The sequence below is a fragment of the Haemaphysalis longicornis genome, unplaced genomic scaffold (assembly GCF_048455015.1).
Source record: "Haemaphysalis longicornis isolate Haplotype H1 unplaced genomic scaffold, Haemaphysalis longicornis Haplotype H1 scaffold_7, whole genome shotgun sequence".
NCBI lineage: Eukaryota > Metazoa > Arthropoda > Arachnida > Ixodida > Ixodidae > Haemaphysalis > Haemaphysalis longicornis.
The window spans coordinates 98,869,324-98,895,811 of record NW_027526422.1 but is presented as its reverse complement, the minus strand read 5'-3'; the positions used below and the strand labels follow the sequence as shown (position 1 = coordinate 98,895,811).

The 26,488-nt window shown below is 47.2% G+C and overlaps 1 protein-coding gene across 2 annotated transcripts; it reads left to right on the top strand.

The window, feature by feature from the left end:
* The first annotated feature begins 350 nt into the window (after positions 1–350).
* Positions 351–26,240, top strand: LOC144144678 (scoloptoxin SSD14-like). Of its 2 annotated transcripts, none has more exons than XM_077676206.1 (12): positions 351–559; positions 5,318–5,516; positions 8,733–8,855; positions 10,012–10,109; positions 13,332–13,542; positions 14,445–14,608; positions 16,495–16,699; positions 17,459–17,534; positions 21,218–21,408; positions 22,301–22,538; positions 24,643–24,756; positions 25,949–26,240. In XM_077676206.1, the coding sequence occupies exons 2-12, from the start codon at positions 5,350–5,352 to the stop codon at positions 26,096–26,098; spliced, it is 1,737 nt and encodes a 578-aa protein (XP_077532332.1). In that variant the 5' UTR covers positions 351–559; positions 5,318–5,349; the 3' UTR covers positions 26,099–26,240. The 2 variants fall into 2 exon arrangements, with proteins under 2 accessions (XP_077532332.1, XP_077532331.1); XM_077676205.1 differs by having other exon boundaries at positions 5,228–5,516.
* Positions 26,241–26,488: the final 248 nt, after the last annotated feature.

The following is a 26,488-nucleotide window of genomic DNA, read 5'->3' as shown; positions in this document are numbered from 1 at the left end:
AAGGTTAAGTCTCACCTAGAGCAGACAATGCGTGCTTTTTTATCTTTCTTGGGCTCAGCAACTTGCAACTTCGAAAGGTGGGTAGTTTCATGCAAACCGCAACCCATATGAAATTCCTGTGTCTTCTGAATACCCGTAATCAGTCATTTATACACTGTAACCTTATATGCTTTTGTTTCACGAACTTTGCGCAAGCCAGTCAGCCCGTTTTTCACACCCAGGTCATGTTACCTTGTGTGCTTTTGTTTCACAAACTTTGTGCTGACAGTCAGCCTGTTTTTCACAACCAGGTCACCGATACCGGCAAGACTAACGCAACCAACATGAATGCGGAATTACACCGCCGGTTGCTATAGCCTGCGCATGACCGGCTCACTGCTTCGTCGTCATATCTGGTCATCGTCGCCTGCCCTTTCCTAAGCCCTATAAAACCAAGGGATGCAGCGCAGCGCACTTAAGTGTGGCAGCAGTGTTCGCGGCTTTTATACCAGGCACTCGTCCTGTTCTTCACACCCAAGCCGCCGGTACTGGCCAGGTTGACAAGATCACTCATACCAAGGTTGGTGGATTGAACTGGACATTTTTGAGCTAAAATTTTCTTTTGCCAATTCTGGTGTCCTTGAATTGTCCGCGATTTCCCGCTGATATTCCGTCTGACAATCAGCTATCAAAAGAAAAACGGCAGCATCTCCACTCCGTCGATGACGGCGAGGGTGCGGAGTACAGGGACTAGAAATGACATCCAAGTTGCGCCCCGAGTGAAATCCGATTTGCGCCCCGACCGTCGTTCGATTTGAGCCGTGAGTTGCACCTTGATTATTCCCTTAATGAAGCTGCAACTCATGGCTGAAATCGAATTTAGCTTGATTTTCGCTTAATGGTGGTGTGCGCACGGACGCCGACGGACATTAGGAGGTCCTAAGGTACTGCGCACCATTACAGGCGAGGGAGTAAGCGTATAACTTCCGGGTTTTAACTCACGGTCGTAGCCCAATGCGTAAAACGACTAACACTAACTCTGTTTGGTCTGCCAGACACAGGCTCGAATTCTGCTGGTGCCTGTGTGATTTTTTGGCGATTGTAAATGCTATGCGCACGGACGCGGACGGACGGTACTTAGCACCTAAAATTGGAGCAGCTTGCACTAGTGGTGCAGGCTGGAGGAAACGCAGAGCTGGCGGCTCCTGTCCCTTCGTCGTAGACGCGCCTGTTTCCCCTCACATTTATTTCCGAACTTGTCGCTGAAAGTTCTCCATGACTGGTAGGCACGAATCGTTTCGTCAGCCGGTTTTCACATCTCTCAAAGTGGACCGCGCGAGCAAATGCTAGAACGCGCGGCCAAGTCCAAAGCCAACGCCTGCAGTACGGCCCCAAAGGAAATGCTGTGCGCCCGGAATTAAATGACTGTTCAATCGCATACACGCCGGTTTCATAACCCGAGTGACCCAGGTTTGATTCCGACCCCAGGAAGTGTTTTTTTTTTTTCATTCCAATTGGCTGCACATGTAATTGTTCCCCGGCGCTGCTAACCCTGTACCCCTAGGTCGTTCGGGGTGGCCCAGCGGTTCGGTTGCCGGTGTCATGGCGTAAACGTCCCGGGTTCGATTCCTAACCTCGTTTACTTTTATTGAGTTGCGAACTACCAACACCAGCTTGTCGGCTCTTAGCCTACTCGCCACTTCGAGGTTTTTTGTTGCGATGGACGGATACAGTCGGCCTAAACGTCGCCTCTGTAAAAGGTCGAAGCATGTTGCCTTCAAATGACTGATATCCAAGCAACCATGAATAAATGAGATCTCTGAAGGCCTTAAAACGGGAAGCGCAAACACGGTCACGGACAAGAAACCCCCGAAGGCTGGACAGAACCCGCTGGCTAAACGCCTCTGCGCTCTTGAACAGTGTTTATGCTCAAACAACTTGTAGATAAAGAGCGTGCCATTCTTTAAAGTTAAGAATTGGCTTAAGGTCATGATAGGTACCGGGCACACAGCAAGACTTTCCGTCTTGGCGGCAGACACTGTTATCGTCCAGCACTGCCCTGCCGAAGAAGAAATGAAAGACATACCGCACCCAATCGTTCTACTCTGCATCAGAGTCAAGAGGGTCAAATTCTACAGTAAAGCAAGAAAGGGACGTGTAAGCAATGCTAACATCGGAATTTATTCGCGTAGTGATGAGTGTGTCTTTATCAACGTTCACCTCACGCAAGACAAAAAAAAAAAAGACTCGCTATTGTTTGTTCAGGCTCTGTCGCTAAAAAAGAAAGCAGCTAGAAATACCACCGAACTGATAATATTGTTATCAAGGCGAAAGCATACGATAGTAAAGTGCCTCGATTATCTGACGCGGATGACCTGAGTGCCGTCTCGAATGTACTACAACCGGTTGTTCAGAGCAGTTGCTCGTTCCATTGTGACCTTAAGTGTCTCCTCTTTTGCAGAAGGGAAAAAAAATGGCCGCGTATCTGCTCATTTCTCTGCAAATGACGTCGCAAGACGATAGCCTTCTGCAGTCATTGCCGTTAACAGTCATGGACGAATGAAATTGCGAACGGGGAAACATGATTCCTAACACGTGAAATTGACAAATACTGTTCGTTGCAGTGTTATTATGACCCGCTATTGGTATATTAGGAAGCCACATTTCCCAACTTCGTTTTTGTAACTAAGGCACGTGTAATTTTGACTTCCATGGGCAGATATCGTGCTTTTTGTTTGGTCTGGTTCATATTTTTGTGTTAGCGTTTCATTTGTTCATGACTGTATCTGCCTTCCCTCACTCCTCCGCCTCCATCTCCTCCCCCTCATGCTCGTCCCGTCCTGCCTCGCCCCTGCCTTGATAAACGCCGTTGAGGTTTGCTCAATTAAATTTGATTTTCCAGCGTCCGCACTGCTCGCACCCGACCGGTTGGGACGTTTGGTTATTGTTGTGCGTGGTGTGCCACACAGAGGTATAGGCTAGAGTGCTGAGCCACTTTATTCCTGGGTTAAAACATTGTAAGATACATTTTTCTTTTGTAGCGTGCGCTACACTGGCCGAGGTTGAGCAGTTTCGCGTAGCTCCTGGGGAGCCGTGCTGCGCATGCGCGAGGAGCATTGTCGTCTCACGGCGCACAGCTGGCGCGCCGGAGCCGGTGCCGCCGCTATTCGAATGGATTGGATTGGCAATCGTGTTAGCAGCAGAAAGCATGGTAATCAGCTAATCCTGGACAACCAGGAAACCTAAAATAACCAGATGAACCTTAGCTCACGCTACGTATATCTTGGCATAGCCAAGCTAAACCACTGCTAGTTTCATTTTTTGCCGCAAAAATTACGCCCAAGTCTATATTTAACTTAAATGACACTGTTAGCATAGCTATGTATTTGTTATGCCTCAAATATGGGTCATATTTTATGTTTGCTGAATAGTATTGACAGGCATAATGCGTGGTATCTGATTTGTAGATTGGAAAGGTTTTGCTATATAAGCTTATTGTAGACGAATTTTTTTTTTTTACTTTTGGTCGTACAGCAGAATCCGGAGACCGACCAAAATTCCTGATTTCACTTATCCCAAGACAGACTATCTCGTATAAAAATATTTTCAACAATCACCCACGTTATTGCTCATACTTTCTAACACGTGTGAGCTTAGGAGTCGCTATGGCGACTTTCCCTCTTCTCCATATTCCAAACCGCATTTTCCGTAATCTTCCTTTAATCGACGTGGTGGCCAACAGGTGAAAAGGCTTGCGCGCTTTTCCACGCTCCGTATCTGCATATTCCCACTATGACACGAATAGTTATAGGGTATTTTTTATCTGATTGGCCTGCATTGTCATTAAAACGATTGAATGATAGACCTGCATGCTGCGCCTGCGCCCTCCAAGAAGAGCCTCGCTCAGAAACAAAAGTCCGCATGTGCAGGGTGTTCATCAACATTCATGAAATGCACTTTACTGGTTCTACTACTTCAACCCGCTGGTCAATGCTTAACTTTTATTTCACATGTTGAGTTTCCTTGTAGCTGCAAATTCGTTGTTGGCGTTCTTTCATATGCGGACATAACTAGTTTTTTTTTTGTTCGAACGGGGGTGCTGCGTCTTGAATTTCCTTAGTAGTAGAACAAAATCAGTCAGTTTTCTAGCGCAGTACGCAGTGTATCCGGCTGCGATTAACTTAGTCCTGGGTTCGAATTCAGCTAGGAGGTGTTGGCGTGTATTCGTCTAGGCGATTGCAAATTTTTTGTGTTTTCAGGACCTCGCGAACCTACATGTTCGTTTTTCGCTGGTTAAGTAATATATATATGCACATGCTATGATAAGGTTTATGATGATTACAAATGGATTGCGTCAAATAAATGTGGCTTAAGTAACGAAAATACGTCTTGGTGACAAAACGCGGCAAACTCAACAAACAGTTCCCTGAAAACTCGCCAATTGAATACTTGTAGGGGATTTGGAATGTCTGCTACCGAAAGTCTTAAAAGCCAGTTGTCCTGCATGTTCGGGGTAGTACTTAGTGTATTTAGTCTGTAATCAGTCAATAGCAAACGATCAATTAGTAGCAGCCGTTTGAGACAACAGGGTTGCAAAAAATGGGTGAGGTAAACAAAAGTGCACATGTACCTCTTTTGGTATGTAGGCAAGGTTAAATAACTCGTCAATGCAGCACTGTACCAGTTACAAATTTTGCTATTAATCGACCATATTTAGGGGAAATCCCCAAGGTGGAGTAAATTTCTGTGAAGGAAAGTTTGACATCCACCTAAATGCAGCCATACGGCTACAAAGGAAAGCTATACAGCTTTCTCAGAAACTTCGCAGTTGAAGAAAAATTCGTCCTGGTCCAGGATTCGAACCCGGGACCACTGCTTAACCGGAGCAGTCGCTCTACCAACTGAGCTAACCCGGAGGCTAGTCGTTAGTAGCGCGAAAGCGAATGGATCAACAACTCGAATTGAAGGACATCGACCTAAATCTGGTCGATTAACACCTGTCCTTCACTTCGAGTTGTTGATCCACCTGCTCTAAAACACTACTCTATGCACTGCCCTACCTTAGCCGAGTTAAGGGAGGACAGCGTACTGCAACGTACATGCAATGCCATTTTGATGATCATGTCTTTTTTCTTCGGCCGACGCCTACTAAACTCCAGAAACAACCGCCGCAGTGTTTTGATGGCACATAAAATTCCAATAAGTAACGCCAATTTTTACAATTAACTTCCCGTGCAATACTTCGCAGGCACAGCTGTGCACCTGCTGTGCTTAGCCCGTAGACTGCGGCTCCCCTGCTGCCTTTTCTGACACGACCTGCCGCACGTGGGGTTCACAGGCGGTGCAGTTGCCTGCTGAAGTTCGACAAACATGGCCCGCCCAGCAGTGCTGCTGCTTGCGGCCGCTTTTGTTGCCCTCACCGGAACTCGTGCTGAAGGGGACGAGAGCTGCGGCATCGAGTACGGACCTTCTAGGCTGGGAAATTTCTCACACTGGGCCGTGTCAACGCCGGCCAGGCAATGCGCCCCAGTTGCCAGGTGGGTGGTAAGCGTTGCATGCTTGGGGTGCTTTGAGAACCTGCGCCGCAGTTAGGTGCAAAAGTGCTTTCGTGAATGATAACAGCTATAAAGCTTGTTTAATTCCCTATAAGACTAGAAGAGGGTCCTAAGATTTCCTTATTACAAAGCGTAGTACATATTATGCAAAATCACATCATTAGAGTATGTTGTATTACATTTATGTCGCCTTGTTTAGGTGGATAAAGACCGGAAGATGCATAATGTGTTCAGCAATGCGGGAGATAAGCTTATGTCTTTAGCCGATCCACGGTGCTCCTCAGTAGCTCTAAGCGGTTAAACTTTGAGGTTTTATGTATCCCCAGTTCTATTCAGCCTACTTAGATCGTCTGAAAATTACGTACACCATGGCTTCGTGCTGTGTGTAACTAGTAACACGCGCGCATTAGTAAGTTTGATGGAGAACTCGGGAATAGCCTTGTACACACCACCTGAAGACAAAGGTGCCCTGAAGTAGCCCACGTAAGCTCTCCCTTTGACAACACCACACGCCAGTTGCTCGCTTCTGCCACCTCCATAATCAGAGGCGCCACAGCTGGTCAAAGCGTGCAAGGGTCGAGCCTCGTGTAAAAATTATTAATCCACTGTAAAAGCCTTGTTTGCATGGGTTTCGGATCCTTCCTTGTTTAGATACGCAGTGTGGATGCGGTGCTATAGGAGCTCTGGCAAGTAATTTCCGGTGTATTGAAGCTAAGTGACGTAGTTTACACAATTATAATAAAGACCCAGGACAGTTTTCTCTCGTGGACACTTACTCCTTGTAGCTCAGCCTGTAGTGTATCCGGCTAAGAATGGCTTGGTGGCGGAAGGAATTTGGAAGGGCGTGTTCTTGTATTTGCTTTTTATTAAGCGTGCGCCGAGGAAATGTGTCCCACGCTCGACCTGTGACGATTGTATATGCATGTTTTGTTATTCAAATGGGCAAACGAACGCATTGCGGGGCCATGCTCTAAAACGCTTAGACGTTATTATTGACGCAAACACGCCTATTCATTCATTCAGCGTACGCTCTCGTCATCACCGGGCTCTCGTGACGATTTCCAGCACAGCCAGGCTATTCCGTCATGATCGATTGCTATATTTAGGTTCTCATTGCCGCGAATGCTCGATAATAAGTTTGAATCCCTCTTTGGAGCCCCCGCGATGGAGCAGGAAAGGGGGTGGGATCGAGAGTTGCAGACGGGTGAAAATCAAGGGCGATGGTTCAGGCTGTGTCCGCATATGCGCTGTCCGCTGCTTCACTGGCGACAGGCGCCCGCCTCATATACAAGCTATTTGACTAATTACAACGAAAATGATCGTTTTCTGTAAGGCTCAGCGTCACAAAGAAGGCACGGGTCGTCATAGGACGCTTGGGGCGTACTCTATATCTAGAGACGAGCATTTAAGGTAACAGTGTATTGCGCTTCGCAATTGGGGCAGTCCGTGTGTGCCGTTGCTTGAGTTTGTCGCACGCGAATAATGATCTGTGTATTCAGACAACAACGCGATCCTTCTCCCCGTGCAATTTTAAAGGGCGCCGTTCTTTTTCTAAACTAACAAAAAAAAAAAAAACCCGGCCTCGCAAACTGTCATATTGTAGGACTTTTAGATGCACAGCGTGCCTTCGCAAACCCCGACAGGTTTTTTGTCAGTCCTGACCTAGTTTTTCTGAAGCCAACTTTATCTGAAGCTCATCATAGCGTTCGATTGCAGCAACAGCAGTGCGGATGAACGAGAGAAGTTTTAGTCTACCTTACTGCTCAGCTGCTAGAATCAACGGGCTAGCCTGTGCAACAATTTTTCCAATATGGTTTCGCAATACTAAGTAAACGTAAATTATAGCAAAAGGATGGCGCAGACTTGACTCGAGAACCTATCAGCTATATACGCATGCCGCTTACGAGGCGAACATTTCTATGCCTCACTGATGACGTCGAAAAGCGGGAACGCTTTCCAGGAAAACCAAGTTTGCACAATTGGCTTCAAAAAAGGGTAATGATAAGCAGATGCACCTCAAGCGCCTTAATAAAAAATCGCTTCCAGTGGTCAGTCTAACCTAGGTGCCTCGTGTTATAGAGCCGACGTCTGTCCGATTGCGCAATTTCGACACGGTTGAAGCAGTTCAGAATTTGTACTCTGACTTTTACTCGGGTTCCTTGAAAAACAAGCTTCGCTTTTTAACAATTTTTCTTAAAAGTGAGCTTCGCTACGTTTTATTTAAAAAAGGTTCCGAATAGCTCGCGAAAGAAACACCCACCGACTGTGTCGTCTTCTAGTTCGGCGCCCCTAACATCGGGAAGCCAGATGCCATTCAAGCTCTCACGGGCACAGTTCGACACCGAGCGTAACGTTTGTAATTTCTAAAGCACACTTTGACAATAGAACAAAACAGAAACTCCCTGGATGTGAGGCGTGCTGGAGAGAGTGCACAACTGGAGGAGCATAGTTTCAGAAAGCTGCCTACTCAATAAAGACGGTGGAATGGATGGCTGCTTTGAAGCCTTGAAAATGTAAAGTACAACGTACGCAGGGCAGTCGTAACTCTCATGCTGACAGTGCAACTCTAAAGCGTATCGTATTACGGCTTACTGCTATACATGATCCATGCACGGAAAAGCTCGTAAAGGTTGCGGCGTTAATAATTCCTTTAATCGCAGTTTTAAAGACCTGTTTCATTTTGTCGTGAGCAGCGGCCCTCTGTGTACTCGCTCGCACGGGGCACTCGGTGTAGGCAGGATGGCAGCAATATACTGCTTCCAGACATACCACGTGGACTCAGTTGATTTGAAATTGGAGATAATAACGAACGATTACTTACAACGTGCGATCCTTACACGATTGAGAAAATACGTGCTTCGCTACGGTCCTGATACCCCTCGGGGACGCAGCTTTCTACTGTCCTCTTTTTTTGGAATACGCGCCGTTCGTTTCCAAGGCGTACTAGTCAACGGCAAGAACCTGTTTTTCACATTACTCGTTGCCTTCTAAGCAGACAGGTTTTGAAGGAAATATCACCAAAATTATCCTGTTTAATGCCAGCTTGAGGTCTCAATGCTTCTATTCCAGCTTAGGAGCCTAAATTGTTACCACCCTTGTGAATATTCTTTTTCATGAAAGTATTGTGCCACCTTTCCTTTTTTATCCCTAGCATTCGTCGTCGTGACGATTTTGAAACATTTTTTCTACGTTTCTCAGCAACATCTATTCGAAGGGAGGCAACATCGCCGACGCAGCCGTGGCCACTCTGCTGTGTATGGGAGTCGTCCTACCCAAGGCGATGGGAATCGGCGGTGGATTCGTGGCAACCTTCTACTCGAGGTCTGTAGCCTCCATTACAAGATCTATGAGCATCTAGTTCCACCTAGTGTGTCAGAGTAACGCGTCTAACGCCATAAATGCATGCATACGGCATAAGACGATGACCACGACAGCGATCAAATTTTACGTGCAAGACTGAGCTGCCCAGTGAGATATATACTTTGCTCTAGTAACATGCGGTAAAGGGTAATGCTGAAAACAATCTGCGAAGTATTTGGGCTCCCGCGTGAAGGGATTTGCTAGCGAAGCTGATACGTACGTGAGAAAGCCGCAGCGCAACAGGCGGGACGGGACGAGAATTACGCAAACGCTTACTCTTATCCTTCCATTCTACCTGTAGCGCTGCCGCTTTCCTTCTGAGTTGTGTACCAACCAGCCCAAGTTTCAACCAACGCCATTTGTATAACATAGCCTGACGCGCCAGCCGCTTCCCAATTGGAGCTATAGGGACGCCTGGGGAATGTTCGTCAGCGGGCGCCACCCCACGGATCAACGAAAAACGTAGGCGTCCTAGGGCCGCAAAACTTCGAGGCGCAGGGATGCCACATTGCAAAGGCTGTACAAACCTTGTAAATCGGTTAGCATAGTTTTTGGGAAGCGGCGCTGCCCGGCGGATAGTGCTAGCGGAAAGGCTAGCGAGCGAGGAAGAGCAAGACAGGGCTAAAGGAAAGCGGCTGTTGGCAATTTTCAGCTGACGCGATAGGAAATGTTATACAGGCGGTTTTGTTTCAACTGTCCTAAAACTTACCGACCACCCATGTTGAACACCTCGTCAGTCTTAAGCGTTTGTACCCATGACGCGCTGATTGAGTGAGTCGGTGTGGGAGTGCCACTTCTAAACTTTCTGTCACTGCTTTTGTCAGACAAGTATGCGGCCAGTTCTGGACACGGAAGCCCTTCCCCTCTGCTTCATAGGCCGTCTCTCCACTTATACGTTAACGGCCGTCAATTAGGAAAAATCGATCTCTCTTCGTATTACGTTTCATCGTTATTTAAAAAAGACCAGCGACAAGCGATGTAGAGTTCGTAATTCCTTTTTGTGGTTGCAGATTCATGTGCCGCGGTTCTACTACAATTAAAGGCATGCAGCCATCAACAGCATCCTCATTAATCCTAACCGTAAAGAGGAACTCTCAAATCATCTTTTTCGTCGCAGGAAAGAAGGGCAGGCCCTCTCACTCATTTCCCGCGAAGTGGCCCCGATGGCGGCAAGAAGAGACATGTTTGTCGGGAACGCCACCCTTAGCGTCAAAGGTGAGCCGCCACTCCTTTACGATTAAAATTTTTCAATGGTGCTAAAATATCGAGTCTAATATGCCTGAACACCTGTAGGAGCCGTTGCAGCTGTAGCCGCAGACATTTGGAAGCACGCAGACAATGTCTGTGGTGTAAATAGAACAGGTTATGTTAGTATTCAGATATAATCGACACTTCTTCCAATTGTCTGGAGGAATTTCGAGAATAATTTTTCAAACTTTCCTCAAAGTAGCTCATTCATTCACGTGGTGTCTACAAACCAAGCTCAGTGAAAAGCCGGACACACGTGAAACACAACGCGACCTAATTACGCGTCGGCCAATGAACGGGGCTTTGACCGCGCAAGGGCTGCTTTCTCGACTAGCTGAACTGGGTGAATGTTGGTCGGAAGCGTTTTTTATTTTCTATCAGTTGTTTCGCGTACCGTAAAAACCCGCGTATAATACGAGGTTTTTTTCCAAATTTTACTATGTAAAATTTGTGCCTCGTATTATATGTGGATACCAAAGTTTTCAGCCGAAAATTTGCACTTTCGGTATCAGTTTCAGCGGAGGGTGCGCCATCTTGCGGTGGCGTTAGCTGGCTGCTGCCATAGAGTTTATACTGTAAGAAACTCTATGGCTGCTGCTTCTCTCAGCCGGCGCCAATTTGATTGTTTTGACCACGCGAAGGATCGGCACGTTCACCACAAGTCTATCACTGTGTCGGGTGCAGGAAGGCAGTATTCGGCTGCAATTAAAAAAGTTATTTTATGTGCCGAGACCATCAGGAATTGCGCCGCAGGACGGCAGTTCGGCGTCATCGAAGGCAGCATTCGCGGGTGGAGAAAGCAACTGGTGCTTGACTGGATAAAGTCTGTGTGGTGTCGGCGGCCTGGAGCACTGTTGGGGGTTCCCGTCTGTGCTCGTGTCGGACGCCTTTCGCTGCCACCTGGCCGATTCCGTGAAGAAGTTGTTGCGCGAACCCCGCACCGAACTCATTGTCGTTCCAGGAGGAATGACATCCCAGCTGCAACCGCTAGGCGTTAGCATCAACAAGCCTTTCAAAGATTGCCCCAGGTCCTGCTACCAAGAGTGGATGAGGTCAGGAGACCCGTAAGTGACAGCTACCGGATGGCTGACGCGGGCTTCTCCAGCGGTGCTTTGTGGCTGGATCGCGGATGCGGGGGCCAGCATCTCAGAGGAGCTCGTCAGTCGCTCTTTTAAAAAATGGCCATCTCGAACGCCCTTGATGGTGAGGACCACTTTCTGTGGGAAGACATTTCCGACAAGGCGACTTCAGGAGGCAGCGGCAGCGAACCTGACGATGACTGAACGGACGTGGGGAGACAGTGCCAGCGAGAACTGACAATGACTGAACGGTAACTGCAGTGCAAATAAATGTTTTCTGTGCTCTTTACCTCGCATTATATGCGGATGAAAACTTTTTTTCTGATTTTACTGTCCCGGATTTACAGCTCGTATTATACGCGGGTCCGTATTATACGCGGGTTTTTACGGTATTTCTGGATGGCAAAATGGGTGCCGGAATTCCTCTTTTCGATGGTGAATCTTATTTGACGGCACAAGTCGTAAAGTATACCTGCTTTTGTCCCCCCATCAATTCATATTCGCTCCTTGCGTTGAAAAGTGACGACTGTACAATGTACCTCCCAAATGCTCTTTCACAAAAATACCGCGTTCGTAAGGCCTTAACGCCATGATCTCTGTTGGGTTGGCTGAAGCATCAGAACGAATTTAAACCTTTGGCAGTAAAGGTTACGTTAAACGTTACAAACGTTGTTTGGACGTTCTGTCACGTGTGAGGAAGACGCTGTTGATCGTCGTAGCGCAAAACATGGGTAAACATGTCACGCGGCTTCGTCGCTGTGAATTCTTCCTTAATTCGCAGAATCTCCAGTTTCGCACGACGTGCGGTTGAAAACTCCCTACTAGCGCAGGAAATTCTTCGTTTGTACTGCTTATAACTCAGAGATATGTGAGCCTGAAAATATCAAGCGTTTTTTTTTTGCGAGTAACAATAAAATCTTGGTTAATGGCTAAATGCAAGAAGACCACAAAAGTACATATTACCAGCGAAAAAGACACAGATCAGGAACGAAGCAGAAGACCAAGAATAAGAAACAAGCCCTGGTAATATGTATCCCAAATAACACCACATAGCCCAACTTCCGGGTTTAAATGTACCACAAGAAGCCATATCGGTCTCTTCATTGCCAATACTAATAGATGTGTCGCTAGTATTTGTAATAGAGCCAAATACGGGCTTTCCATACCAGTATATGACCAGTCAGTAAATGGCTCTGCATATAATGCTAGAGCCAAAAACAACTTCCACCAAGCTGCATTCGCACTAGATACCTCAAAATGCATTATAAGAAACGTCTGAATCATAGTAGAACCAAAAGGGCATCTATAGCAACGCCTTCAGTGAATCTTGCCGCACGTTCGCAGGCTTTTAGGTTTCAAGACAACCAAGGAAATTTCTTGCCAAATAAAAAACACAACGCAAAAGATTAGGATCACCAATGTCCTGGCATCGATCAACCCTTTTGTATACTTTCACTATATACCAAAGTAAAAATGTCGAGTTTAATTATCGAAAACCTCGCCACACTTTTCTGAAGTCCGGAAGCTTTTGTCCGAACAATTTAGGTAATTTCGAAGTACGCTATAAAAACCGCACGAAGACGCCACTTTATACACTAAAAGGTAGGTTTAAACTCAGCCTAGAATTGATCATTACTGACCACAAGCTTGTTAGCAGAGGTTGTGGTCAAAGACTTCCAACCTACCTTATTGAACGCGTCCCATGGGACCCTTTTGGTCCCATCTAAATGCACCCTCACACCATCAGATTGAGGTCTTTTTGAGGTTGAAGTCGATGTCATGATGTTGACCATGTATGTCCACGGCGCACACAGGGATGGCGTACGTCGTTTAGAAGAGAATGATGTTCGTATCCTTCAAATAATTAATCACTGTTCAATAGAGGGTGCGTAACGAAGCCCCACTACAGTGCCTAGTGCATGCCAAAAAGTCACGTTTAGACAAACGCTTTACTGGTCACCGTCCTCGGACGGTAAAGAGCTGCAATTAGTAGATATTGTTGACATGGAGTATCTACACACTTTTCAAGCGTTTTCTTTTTCACGCTCTTCTCGTTCTTTGTCTCGAAAAGATGCTGTCATCGTTACGTTTTCGTTCATTACTTGTACAGGTGGACTCGCCGTTGCTGTACCGGGAGAAGTGCGCGGCTATGCGGAGATCCACAGGCGCCTGAAAGGCAGGCTTCCTTGGCACGCCCTGTTCCAAGACGCCATACGCCTGGCACGCGATGGCTTCCCTGTCAGTAAACTGCTCGCCTACAGCCTCTGCTACGAGGCACGTGACCTGTTCAGCTGTCCAGACGGGCCGTGCGATCCCACATGGTGCGAAACGAACCTTACCAAACAATTTATACACTGTATCGTTTCCTTCTACTTCAGTGTTTTTAAGAGTGGAGATGTTGCAGGTAGAACCCGCTTTTCGTAAGACTGCTGAAGGTTATGAGTCAATCAGGGGTGGGAGCAGGTACCCACACCCTCCGGCAGTCTCTCAGAAACTGGCGCCCAGACCCAGCGATAGAAAGCTCAGTGGTCTCGCAGGGTTCGTGTTCTCGCAGCGTTCTCACAGGGTAGCCCTTTGTTATAGCCAGTGGTTATTGCCAAGGTTGCTAAATGCTGGCCTTTTTCTTTTTTTTCTGCAAATAGCAGCGACGCTCCTCGAGGACCCTCGACCGACCACTTCAGTCATAGCAGGGCGGCTGAAATCACCTTACCATATCCCATGACGGCTTAAACCACACTTCAGTGGTATACGAGCTCGCTGTTTACGTACATAAAGGCAGCCTCCATACTGACCAGCTTGGAGGCCCATAGAGCCACTCGGGAATGAACGCTTTGGTCTCGTTCAGCGAAACGCAGCCAATCACAGGGATAGTTCAACAACCGCCTAATGTCGTGTAAAAATTACAATTGGCGGCGACAGAGCACTGTACAAGCTTACACATTTTGTGCCTTTGGACACCAGTGTAAGTATGAATTGGCTGAGCCTGTACGTAGCACCCAACGTACCTTGCACGCACTGCTCTACTTTAGCGGCAGACTCGCCGAGAGAAGTATTTGCTGACAGTGACTCCATCATAGCGGTTCCCTTAAACTCATTATTTTCTAGTAGCCTCGGGAAACAAAGAAGCTTGACCCAAGGAAAAAGATTCGTTAGCCTTTCCTGCCTTTGAAACAAGAGATTAATGACCTTCTGCTCTGCCCCTTTTTCGCTGTTCGTACCCCAGGGAACCATTCTGGAACCGCAAGGCGAAGAGACCCTTGATAGCCGGAGAGCGGCTTGTGCAGAAGGACCTGGCAAAAACGTTGGCGGAGATCGCAAAGCACGGCCCAAACTACTTCTATGAAGGCAAGCTTGCCGAGCAGATGGTGCAGGAGATCGCCAAACACGGTAAGACCCGAGCCTGCCTGCTTTCCTGAAGAGTCTCCTCTTTCATCAAACAACGTGAGAAATCAACTTGGTTCTACGAATTTTGTTTATACTTCTCCGGAGTGATACAGGGAGAGGAAAAGAGATGAATTATCAAATTAACCTGAAAGCTCAGCGGGGTGAATTCTGTGGACTTCTTATGCACGATGGTGATGATATTACTGATGCACACGATGTGCATCCACACTAGCACACATCTACACATTAGGACGGAAATTTAGGGGATTCAATAGGAACCGATACGATGTTGTTTAGTAGTATTTTATTCGCAGCAGCACACATAAAGAAGCATTAAAATACGCGATGACGAAAGACTGCGTTTTTTTTTAAATTATGCGGTCAACGGCACAGCTGTTGGAAAAATGCAGCAAAATTACCTTTAACCACAACGTAGACGGACATGCAAGGAAGTGCACTGGGACAAGGAAAGCTAGAATATTAACAATGTCTGTCCTTTAGTTACGAAGGCGTCTCGATGCGCACAGTGTAACGTAATTATTCGCGAGGAACAAAGTGGCCAGTGGTTACTGATAACTCGTCCAGTTTCACTCCCCCGAGGATATGAACGATTTGTCGCATGCGACGTGGGACTCCGGATCACCAAATAAGCCAAGAAACTAGTATTACGGCGAAACCCTTAGATCTGCTTCAAGCATGCGGGTTGTGAGGTAGAGAGAATAGAGGTGCAAAAAGTTTGAGCGCCAGATGGGTAGTGCGCGCCGGGGCAGAGATGCAGAATGGCCGGAGGAGGGTTCTTCGGAAGGCCGACAGAGCGCGTGCCGTGAAAAGGAAAAAGCCGCGCCGGAGGACGGCAGACCGCTAATGACGGACAAACAGGACGCTCCCAGCCATGGCGAGTGATAGGAACGAGCTTCGAAGGGTTCTTTCCTGGGGAAGAGTTCTCTCTAAGCGGCGATGGGTGCGGCTGAAAAGTTCGGCACATAGTTCAGCCGCAGATTAACAGAAGGTCCAACTAGGCTTTCGACTTCACATTCTTTGAAAGTTCTAAGCATTCTCCGTAATTGCTCGGAGCCCCTAAGACAAAAACAAAGTTAAAAGGCTGGGTAACCATTACAGCGCAAGTGGGGCTTTTATTTATGTCTCTGATGCTTGTATTCCGCACTAGGGGACTGTCAATCCGCTCTCTAGTAAATAAAACAGTTTACTGGAGTTGCGGCTAGATTGGTCCGTCGTGTCGTCGGTGCTGAAGCTGTTCCACAAGATCGTCTAAGGGTGACAAAAAATTATCGTGAATTCACCTCTCGATACTGTGAAAAATGACCAGCGTAGTTTTTTAGCACAGACATGGAGGGGACACATAAATTAGGTGAATGATATTGGTAACTTTTATTTCTCCTGGGTGCTGACGGCGGTAATGCCTAAGAGAAACACAACTAATCTACTCAATACGCATATCCAAGAGATTATGCGCATAATCTTGATGTCAAGATTATGTTTTGAATGCGTGCGTCTTTGGTGGCGACAGTGTGATACTAGCATAAGCACCGGGAAAGACGTTCGTTTTGCAACACGTCTTGCTTCAAAGGTACCTGGAACCTCGGAAAGTTTTGTTCACGGAAGTGAAAAATGCATAAACCCTTAGCCATATAAGCTTTGCATAAAACAAAGCATGTGCATACACATGTAGAAACGTCGACTGCAAAAGAAATAAGCAGGACGATGTTTGATTACTCTTCCTTTACTTCGCCTCCTGCAAGAAGCTTGCATCTAAGATTTTGCGTCTCAAAGCAACCACAAATATCGAGTGTATATGTTGTAATTTTTTAATCGTAGGTGGCATTTTGACCCTCCACGACCTACGATCTTATGTAATTCTTTAATCGCAGGTGGCATTTTGACCCTCGACGACCTACGATCTTATAAGCCTACCTGGACACGCCCAGTCAGCGTCACATTTCGGGATGGCCGAGTCGCCTACTCTGCAACACCTCCGGCAGGTGGCGCCATTTACTCCTACATCATGGCCATCATGGACGCCTTTAGGAGCAACGACAGCGCCGCACTCCAGGATGATGTGCTCACGCTGCACAGGTGAGCGCCCTTTCGCGTTACCTGGTGCTGGTTGCTACCTATTAGTCTTGAGTTATAGCGAACCTTGAAGTAAATAAGTAACGGTTTGCGCTTGTGGTGCTGCAACGACTGCTAACTATGCATACACTGCATATGAAATATAGTTTTAAGTTGAAAACGTCTGGCGCTGGTATACCCCATACAGTTAACTGATCTGTTGCTTGGAGCGAGATTACTGGTATTTCGCTACATGCTACTTATTGCAGAATATTTTTCTTTTTTGTGTGTAACCTACACCTGTTATTTTTTAACCGTCCACCGCGACAGAATGCAATCATTTCAGCCCACAAAACAAAAATCGCTAAATTCAGCAATGACAGGGAACAAAGATTCGCTTAAGGTAGTTTTATTATTTCAATCGGTGCAGCTCCGCCAGTGGTATATTTCATCTCCAGAAAACAGTGCTTGGAAGCGAATAGTCATTTCGGGTTCCAACTGCCACTGAAACTTTATAGGCGATGAATCTGTATAATGTTAAAAGCACGCATCTATTATTTTTGAATACTGGAAAATTGGCTAGGAAGTAACACCACAATTACATGGATTACTTTTTAAACGTGAGTGGCAAACACAAGTGGTCAGTTGTAAGTGAATCTTCATAGACAGCTGTGTGTGAAGTTCTTGTAAAGGAGCTCCCTACGGTTCCCTGCCGCGAGTACAAGTGTTGTCGTGCATTCGTATTTTAGAATTCAATACGTGAAGGTTTGTGTGTTCTTGCAGGTTTGTTGAGGCTTGCAAGTTCGCTTACGCCAAGAGAGCCCTTCTTGGCGACCCACGCTTCGTGAACGTTGCAGATGTAAGTACACCACCGGCTTCCCGCCTTCCGATGCTGAAGTAAGAAAAAAAAAACGCGTTCGTAGGCATGTGTAGAAAAGAACCACTGATTGCATGCTTAATTAAGGAGACAATGCACGCGCTCTGTATGACTTTCAGGAAGGACTGTTATTCGGGCCAAAGGACATATCTTGACTTCCTTAGCAAGCTTACGTTTAGCGGGAAATCACTGAAAAAATGTTTTGCGCCAAAGCGAGTATTCAAGCAGCATTGCAGCAAGTATTTAAGCTTGCTCAGGACGAACGTATTAATATACTGAACCTTGGAATAATGCCATAAGTACGGTTGATCATCATTTGTTTGCTCAAACACTTTTAATTGCGGAACCGTAGCATTTATATCAGTATTTAAGTGCCCAGTTTGGTGATGCCAGGGGCGTACGTTAAAACACAAACTTCCCTTGCACGCGCAGAGGCACACACCAAAAGAAAGCATCTATATGCGCGGGAGAGGGTAGGGAATAGGAAGTAAGCAATCTGCGATCAATAGTTGGCCTGGGGGTAAGGCTGTGAGCGTTAGTCTTGGACGCCTTCTTTGTTCTTTTTGCTTGTGTGTGATGCGAAGGAATATGCAGACTGACCAACAAAGTGTCTGCGGGGGACTTCTTGGCACCAAATCCCTCATTGCGTTGAGAGCCGGAACGGCGCAGTCATCTATTCTGCACATCCTGACTGTTCTCGCTTACCGTAAAAATGGTTCAGCCTCCGGACAAATGACGAGGATGGCATCTCGCGGATGTGCTTTAGATTGTCATTGTGCTCCTACCAATGCTATTTGCATGTACGCATTCGAACTGTTAGCAGCAGAGAGAGTTGTGTGGGCTGCCGTGTTGCTGAGAATCTCTTTTCGCGATTTCCAACGGTAACGTTGTCCTTTGCTTTAATTAGTCTTAAGCCACTGTACCGAATACTGCAACCGTCGTTGACAGCCCTTTTTACACCTCATTGGCGCGTGACGAAACACTGCCGGGTGGGTACAGAGAGAGCACTGCAAAACAATTCCTATTTGAACACAAGTAATATTAGCGGGCTAGCGACGGCGATTGTTTCAAATTCGTACTCAAGGCGAAAGAAACCAAATTGCTGGGCGTGAAGAGGAAGGTAAAGCTGGCGAGTTAGCTTATGGCTAAAGGTTTTACAGCGGAAAAAAATGTCTTGCGATTATCCCAAACCATGATGGTAAAATACAGCGTAGCTGTTCGGAAAACAGTCGCCGCGGTGCCTCAGTGGCTAAGGCGTTGCGCTGCTGAGCACGAGGTCGCGGGTTCTTTTCCCGGCCGCGGAGGCCGCCTTTCTCATGGAGGCGAAAAGCAAAAACGCCCGTATGTACGAGAAAGATCCTCATGGGGTCAAAATTAATCCGGAGCCCTTCACTACGGTGCGCCTCGTCGCCTGCGTTGCGTCGGCGTGTTAAACTCTAGAGTCAATCAAGCTATTTGGAGGACGCGGTGCATTGCAATTTTGTGACGTTACAATGAAGCAGCGACAATGAGGTAATGCTACTGTTACAGACGGATCTCCCTCTCCAGCATCTCTTTTGCTAACGCTTAGCCGGCTCTGAACTGCTTTCAAGCAGTAATCCCGGGTAATGCACCCCAACCACACTGCCAAAGTTCCTGCCGGTCTTCCATTACAGCTGTTTTTTTTTTAACTTTTTATAAAACTAGTATCTGTTTGTAAGCGCATGGTCGTGCCTCGGCGCGCTGCCGTGGGGCATTACGGGGTTGACCGACAGAATCTCGCGCGGTTAGCAGCTGCGCGGTTAGAGTTTACACCTACGCGCCAAGCCACTGGGAAAACCACCAAAGTTATAAAGCGGTCGATCACCGCCAGCAATAGCGCGTCATCGCACAAATCACTCTTCACGAGGACACAGGCATGGTAGCGTGCATTTATGCTGTTAATTTTCATTGTGCTCCCACCAATGCTATTTACATGTACAGTGCCCAGCGATTGAAACGCGATACTCGGAGCGCGTGGCTGCCGGTGCTTGTTGCGCAACCGGTGAGCGCTTGTGAAAGCGAGCTGACGCATTGTGGTATACGGTGATGGTGAGAGCGTTCGTGACGCAGGCTGACTGCATCCGGGAGACAGCCCTTCAGTGTGCGGTTCTTGGCGGCGCCATAGGGGTGCAACATGTCATGGCTTCAAAACGCTGCGCCTGCGTGCCGTGCGCGCCACGGTAACCCATCGCGATAAATGCGCATTCAACTTCTTCATAACGCGCGCGGTGCCAGCTCGCTCAGCTTCGCGGGGCGCGGCGCGGCACGCAGGCGCAGCGTTTTGAAGCCATGGCATGTAGCACCCCTATGGCGCCGCCAAGAACCGCACACTGAAGGGCTGTCTCCCGGATGCAGTCAGCCTGCGTCACGAACGCTCTCACCCTCACCGTATACCACAATGCGTCAGCTCGCTTTCACAAGCGCTCACCGGTTGCGCAACAAGCACCGGCAGCCACGCGCTCCGAGTATCGCGTTTCAATCGCTGAGCACTGTACGCATTCAAAGTAGTAGCAGCAGAAATAGAGTTGCGCGGGCAGCCGTGTTTCAGATAATCTTTTTGAGATTCAGAGCGGTAACGCTATCATTCGCTTTGATGGCCCAAAGCCACTGCACCGAATACTGGGAGCGCCAATGACAGCTCTTTTCACACCTTCTCGTGTACCAATGCCGGGCATAGGCAGCGCACGGCAAATCGATTCCTGGTTGAACCGCATTGTGACGAAATCAATAGCTTCCTGTTATTATAGCTGTGACTACATTTAGTACCGATTAAAGTCCGAAGCCAGGTTCCATATTTTGTCCCCGTAGTCCAGCACACACCAGAAACTAGTTTTTATGATCCCTAAATGTTCACATCTGTCTCAATTTTCTATCGCGTTAACAACAGATAGGCATGTAGGCAAAAGGTTGTGCCATTGATCTGCGTACAGAACACGCTGCAGAACAGAGAGCGACAGAGCCCATGCGGAAAAGGGGCATCCAGCTGAGTTTCTACTGGGCGGTTACATTGGCTGCGCTGAACCTGCGTTCGAACCCCTGCCTCTTCCCGTCGCGCTCGTAGTCCGGTTTTCGTCGCACCTCGTGTGCCGCAATTGCAGGGCCGCGTAGGCTGCAAAATGGCATAAAAAGTGCATGACGGCGACAGAATGTGCCTCTCTCTGTTGTCCATGAGGATCCGCAGACAGCCACAGAAGCCACTGATACTAAATCGAGCAAACGTGGTCACTTAGATGGTTAGAGCGCAAAACAGGAAGGAACGGTTTGCGAAGGGCGTGTCAACAACACCCGGTTGAGGGCTTATAAGGTCGGAGCAAGGCGTGCATTGATTCGAGACTCTCGTTAGAAAGAGTGGGGGAATATTTGCTCGCGCATTCCTAAAGATCCACTTCCTTTCATTTTTGGTTTCTGTTGGTCAAACGACCGGTAAGTTTGCTGATAGTTCGGCTATCAGGCAGTGGAACGCTTGCGAGGAGTGGCCTTAAGAAGGAAAAAGTCTACCTGGCTTCCACACGCAAATCTGCTCCATAAGTTCGTGACCAACGTTGTTATCGTACTTTTATTTTCGAAAAATTTGTTCTTACGACGCTTATACAAGACTGAAAAAAAATCAAGACAGTGCACCTAAAACTGCACGTGAAATGCAGCTGGTACAAAACCTGACCTCAAGAGACAACGCGGAGTCCACGCGGTGGCAAATCGATGACGACCGGACCTACCATGATCCAGCGCACTATGAATTCGTGGGCCAGATTATGCCGTCCAGTAAAGGCACAGCGCACCTGGCGATGTGGAAAGACGGAGACGCGTTGAGCGTCACGAGCTCTATCAACTCATAGTAGGTATTTTTATGCCTCCTAATTCAGCTATGGTAGTTGAGCTATTATCGAACCCACACAAAGTGCATTTAAGTGCAGGGACACTTATCTAGAAGCAGCGTGTTCTGAAAAACGGCATTTGTGCCAGTCACGAAGCATTCCAACAGGGTGGTGTTGTTTCATTTCGAAAGCTCATGAACAAAAGTGCCCATCAGTGGGCCAGGACATGTTTTGTGTTAGCGGAAATGTTGCAATCTTTAAACGAACCCAAAACGTGGCAGCCGGATTTGCCTGCGCTTCTGTCAGGCGCCCTTCGGCTCAAGGTACAGGCGGAACTTGTACAGAGGGACTATAGTTCATCTCACAAGCTACCTGCAGCACTGTGGAGGCTACATTGTTATCAATAGTGCGCCCACTGAGGGCGCCTAATCCGCCGTGAAGGGGGTCCTGAAAGGACACTCCCTTCGCCCCTCTCGGCAAGTGGCACCGCACGGCCCCGGCGCCTTTTGTCGCTTCCTTCGCGGTGAGTTAGGCGCCCTGAGGGGGACAACAATGTAGCCTCCACAGTGCTGCACCTAGCTTCTGAGATGAACTATAGATTGTATGGACGCTTGAATAGATGTGAAAACACTTCGAATACAATTTTATGCAATGATTAGAGTAAAGCGATTTTCTTATGACGAGCGTTTAATGCATCGATTGGCTTCCTACGTTGCCTTACATAATTGTGTTTCGTAGTTCGCCGGCTTGATGCAATGACGGTACAGTGATACGGGATTTGCTCCCCCAAGACTACGACGTAACAAAAACAAGAACAGTAGCTTGTAACGCAATAGAAACGGGGTAAAGTTGTCTTTATTTCTGACACTCTCCCATGTGATGTCCCTGTTTTGTCCCTCTGCTGTGTCGAAGCTTCGGCAGCCACGTACGGAGCTCCTCCGGAATAGTCTTCAACAACCACATGGACGATTTCTCGATTCCTGGCGAGAGCAACTACTGGGGCGTGGCGCCCTCGAAAGCCAACTTCATCGAGCCGGGCAAGCGACCCCAGTCTTCCATGAGTCCTAGCATTGTGCTCGACCCGAATGGAGATGTCGAGCTGGTCGTCGGTGGGTCCGGAGGACCGAAGATTACCACGGGTGCGGCTCTGGTAAGTCAGCTATAAAATCTACCCGGTGTTTCTATGCCGATGTTAACACGGCTAAAGCCCCTAATTGAAAATGCTTACGCTACAGGAAAGCTTTAGGTAAAAGATACTTCTAAAATGACTTAAGTGTGTCAATTAGGAAGTGTGGTAAACTTTGAATCTAGAAACGAGTGCAGAACGATCACGATTTAAAATATTTTCAGTCTTGTTTTTATAGCTACGTTTTAAACAGATCTCGCTGGCGAGACAGTGGGTGACTGATTGAAAAGGAATATTCGGCCATGCCAGCAGTATGACGTTTTGAACATCGCGGTGTGAATCGCACGCTGCAAAATTTCAAATAAAAAAAATGGCGCAGCTAGCACTAGTGGCGTCAGGCTGGAGAAACGGCATAGCTGGCGGCCCCTCTCCATTCGTAGGAGACCCGGTTCTTTCACCTCGCATGGATTTCCGAACTTGCGTCTGAGAGTTTCCCGTGGCTGGCAAGGCGAGATCGTTTTGTCTGCAAGCTTTCATATTTGTCCCAAAGTAGACCGCGTTAGCACGCCCTAGAACCCAGGGCAACCACCGTCGCAAACTCTGAGTCAGTAGCGCGATCTCCGCGTCTGTATTCCCCACTTTAGGCGCGAACGCACGTGAACTGGCGAGAGAATAGCACGTAAGAGATCACGTCACGCACGCGCTGGGCAGAGTTTTAGAAGGTCGAGCCGTCGGACGCGATGCGCTCCTTTCGAGGCGCTCGCTCACGGGTTCTCGGCTGGGCTGAGTTTTCTGGTATATATAGCGCTCCATGGCTGAACTAAATCTGAAAGCGCTCTGCTGTTCGAAGCAAGACTGGAGGCTCCTGTCTGCAAGCAGCCTCAACACCTGGTGCATCTTTTTCAGCGATTGGAAGTCAAGATTCAGCACTACCAAGACAAATCGTAGATCCGCGTGAGGTTGAATGGAGGAATGCCAAGCTATGGCTTCTCCAACCGCGTAAAGTACTATCGCCGAGAGTGGTTCCGTACTTGCCTCGATAACGACGAAGCTATTCCATTTGCAATGTCTTGCTGTAGAATTACACTGGGAGCCTACTCTACACCAATGCATGTGTTTGGCAAAATTTACAGAGAAGGATCACGCAGCACTCAAAGGTGACAGGCATTGTCTTAAATCTGTGTTTCTAACGTGTACACTTGCATGTTTTGCACACTCATTGATTATGTCGGCCTTTCTCCAGCCCCCCAGTCCAACGTACTTTTTTTAAAGAGTAGGCCCTTTGACACGAGACCTATGTCTATTTTCAGTCTTACATCTGTCTTTGAACTCAATCCCTTAGACAGCACGTATTGTGTCCACGCACCAGCCCTAAGCTCAAGTCACTTCCACGCTGACCTGCTGACCTAGCCAGCTGAATAAAGCTTTGCATTCTTGTAGGCTCATTTTAAAGGTTAAAACTATTCCCCAGAGCGGGATCCTAGGGGCGAGAGATTCATACGTTTCCTGCAAAAGTGCATCGATACGTTCGGAGCAGCTGGCAGAACCGAGAAATAAATGCCACTCTTCACAGTGTTCAGGCCTACCTTACGCTCCGTTATTGCGTAAACATTGCATTTATATGGGTTTCTCATAGCAGCAAAACCTGCATTAGTCGTTTTTGAATAGTGACTTTAAAGTGACAATTACAGCTCTTTTATCTACATATTCATATATCGTTGAATTTGTTTGGCGGTGTTCTGTTTGGAGAATAAATACTCGCGAAGCCGGTTGGGCATGTTGCATATATCAGTTGTTTTGAGCCGGCTGCAAACCAGCACTCAAAAGGGTCGATGTGGTGGGCTTGGCGTTTTAAATTTTTGTATTACAAATAGTGCCAGCTAACTTAAAAGCGCCTAAAGACGAAAAAAAAAACAATCACCGGCAACCATAAACCACGAACCGCTTACTGTTTTTCTACTTAGCTGCTACGAAGGCATTCAGAATTAGAAAAAGAAACATGACCTCGGTGCACGCCTGTGTGAGCAAGCATTTGACTGCCTGGCGCGGACAATCACTATTTTGTGGCTTCCAAACGAGGATATCCTGTCTGTTGTAACGCTCTCGCACTGCGTCGTCTCCTGCGCAGGTAAGCATGCGTAGTCTTTGGATGGGGAGCAACATCAAGGATGCCATCGACTCTGCCCGGGTGCACGACCAGTTGATTCCCGACTACATAATGGCGGAGCCAGCGTTTCCAGAGGTAAGGGCGTGTGCGGCACAGTTAAGAGGAACTCGCCTGCTAACATTCCTTTGGAACGTGCTACTTCACGACCCACGGGCTTAAGAATCGTCGGACACTAATACGAAAAGTTGTACTGTTTACAACTTCATCGAAATGCTCACAAAGGGCTCTAGTTTGTTAATTGTAGAGATATGCCCCTTCTGTACTGAAATAAAGACTTAAAGGTTCTCGCTTGCTACGCAGCTAGCGCTATCTAGTGAAAGCCAGATAAACAAAACTGTATCTTGCTTGTTTCTTGGTTTCATAAAAACGTGATTTTATCAAGAAGCAAACTATGCCGTCAGGATCATCTATGAGTTTTTAGAACTTTTTGTATTAGTACACAATGCTTCTGAAATCCGTGCGTTATCAATGTGTAAATCGTAAATGGCATGGTGAGTACCTGTAAGCTATCCGCATAAGTGCAGTCGGATGCTCATGGCCGGTTTTATTATTACGGGGACTCTCGGTTTAGTTCTCATAGTAGTACGTACTGGTAGTAGCCTTCAGTAGTTCGTGTGGGCTTTATTGCTCCAGGCCGGAAGGTTCTTCACTGGTGCGATTTTTGTTCGTGTTTGAATTTTTCGGCAATTCCGCGCAGACCACGAATAGCACATGTAGCTGGTTGGTTGCTTTGATTCTATCTTGCACATGAGTTTCTTTTTTTTGTTTTTTTTTATCTTTGGTTACCAGCTCGCTTATGCCTTCTCTGCATCGCTTTTTGTAGTGCCTCGCCGTTGTGTCTTCCCGGTTAGTTTTGGTCGTACATCTAAAAACACTCGCCGCTCCACTGGGAGCAAAAATCACGCAATCGAACGTGGTGCCGTGCACCGAGTACAAGTTTCAATATTCCGGCGCTTCGATGCACGGAGTCTAGATGTTTCCAGAAAATTTAAGGCACATGAATATTTTGGAGATATATTTCTTTAAATTTGTACATAGAAGGAAATTAATTGAAATATTTGTTTCGTAAGATGATTTGTTCGCATTGTCAACGTTCCATGGAAGCGTGCCATTTTGAACATGCTATTTCGGTAATATATTTGATTTACTGGTTCAAATAAAAAAACGTATTATAATAAGATTTCGTTTTATAAAAGAAGCAATGAAGGAAAACATGACAAGTATAGGGCAGAGCGTAATGCGACAATCCGATGTTTCACCCCTACAGATATACTCCCTCCTGCTGAAAGCCAAAGGCCACAACATCCAGACGGTTGCAACGGAAGAGTTCAGCAATGTCCAGGCCGTGCTGAGAAAAAGCGGCCGCCTGTACGCTAACTCCGACTACCGCAGTGGTGGTGACGTGTACGGTGGCTGACAACACTGACTGCGTGACTCCTATTTTTTACCATTGACCGCACTTGGCACATGTGCAGCTTTTAATCACGAGCGTCTACATCATAACGGCAATCAACCCACCTCCACTCAGAAATACAAGAATAAAAAGGCTGTTCTCTTTCCCCACTGCCTCCTATTGTCTCACATATCTATCTCTAGCTAAGAGCGGTTCAATTGTAGCAGTCTATACTCTTGAATATTTCGAATATGGACGATTGGACTCACTGTTGGGTCATTCCGCGCTAAACATCCCAGAGAGTCCGCTCGACCATCTCCGGTTACACTATAAAAATTCATGGTTGATGTTCCCTCTATCCTCTTTCGTTTTCACGTTCTTTTAAACGTTATTTTATTTAATGTATTCGTTCTT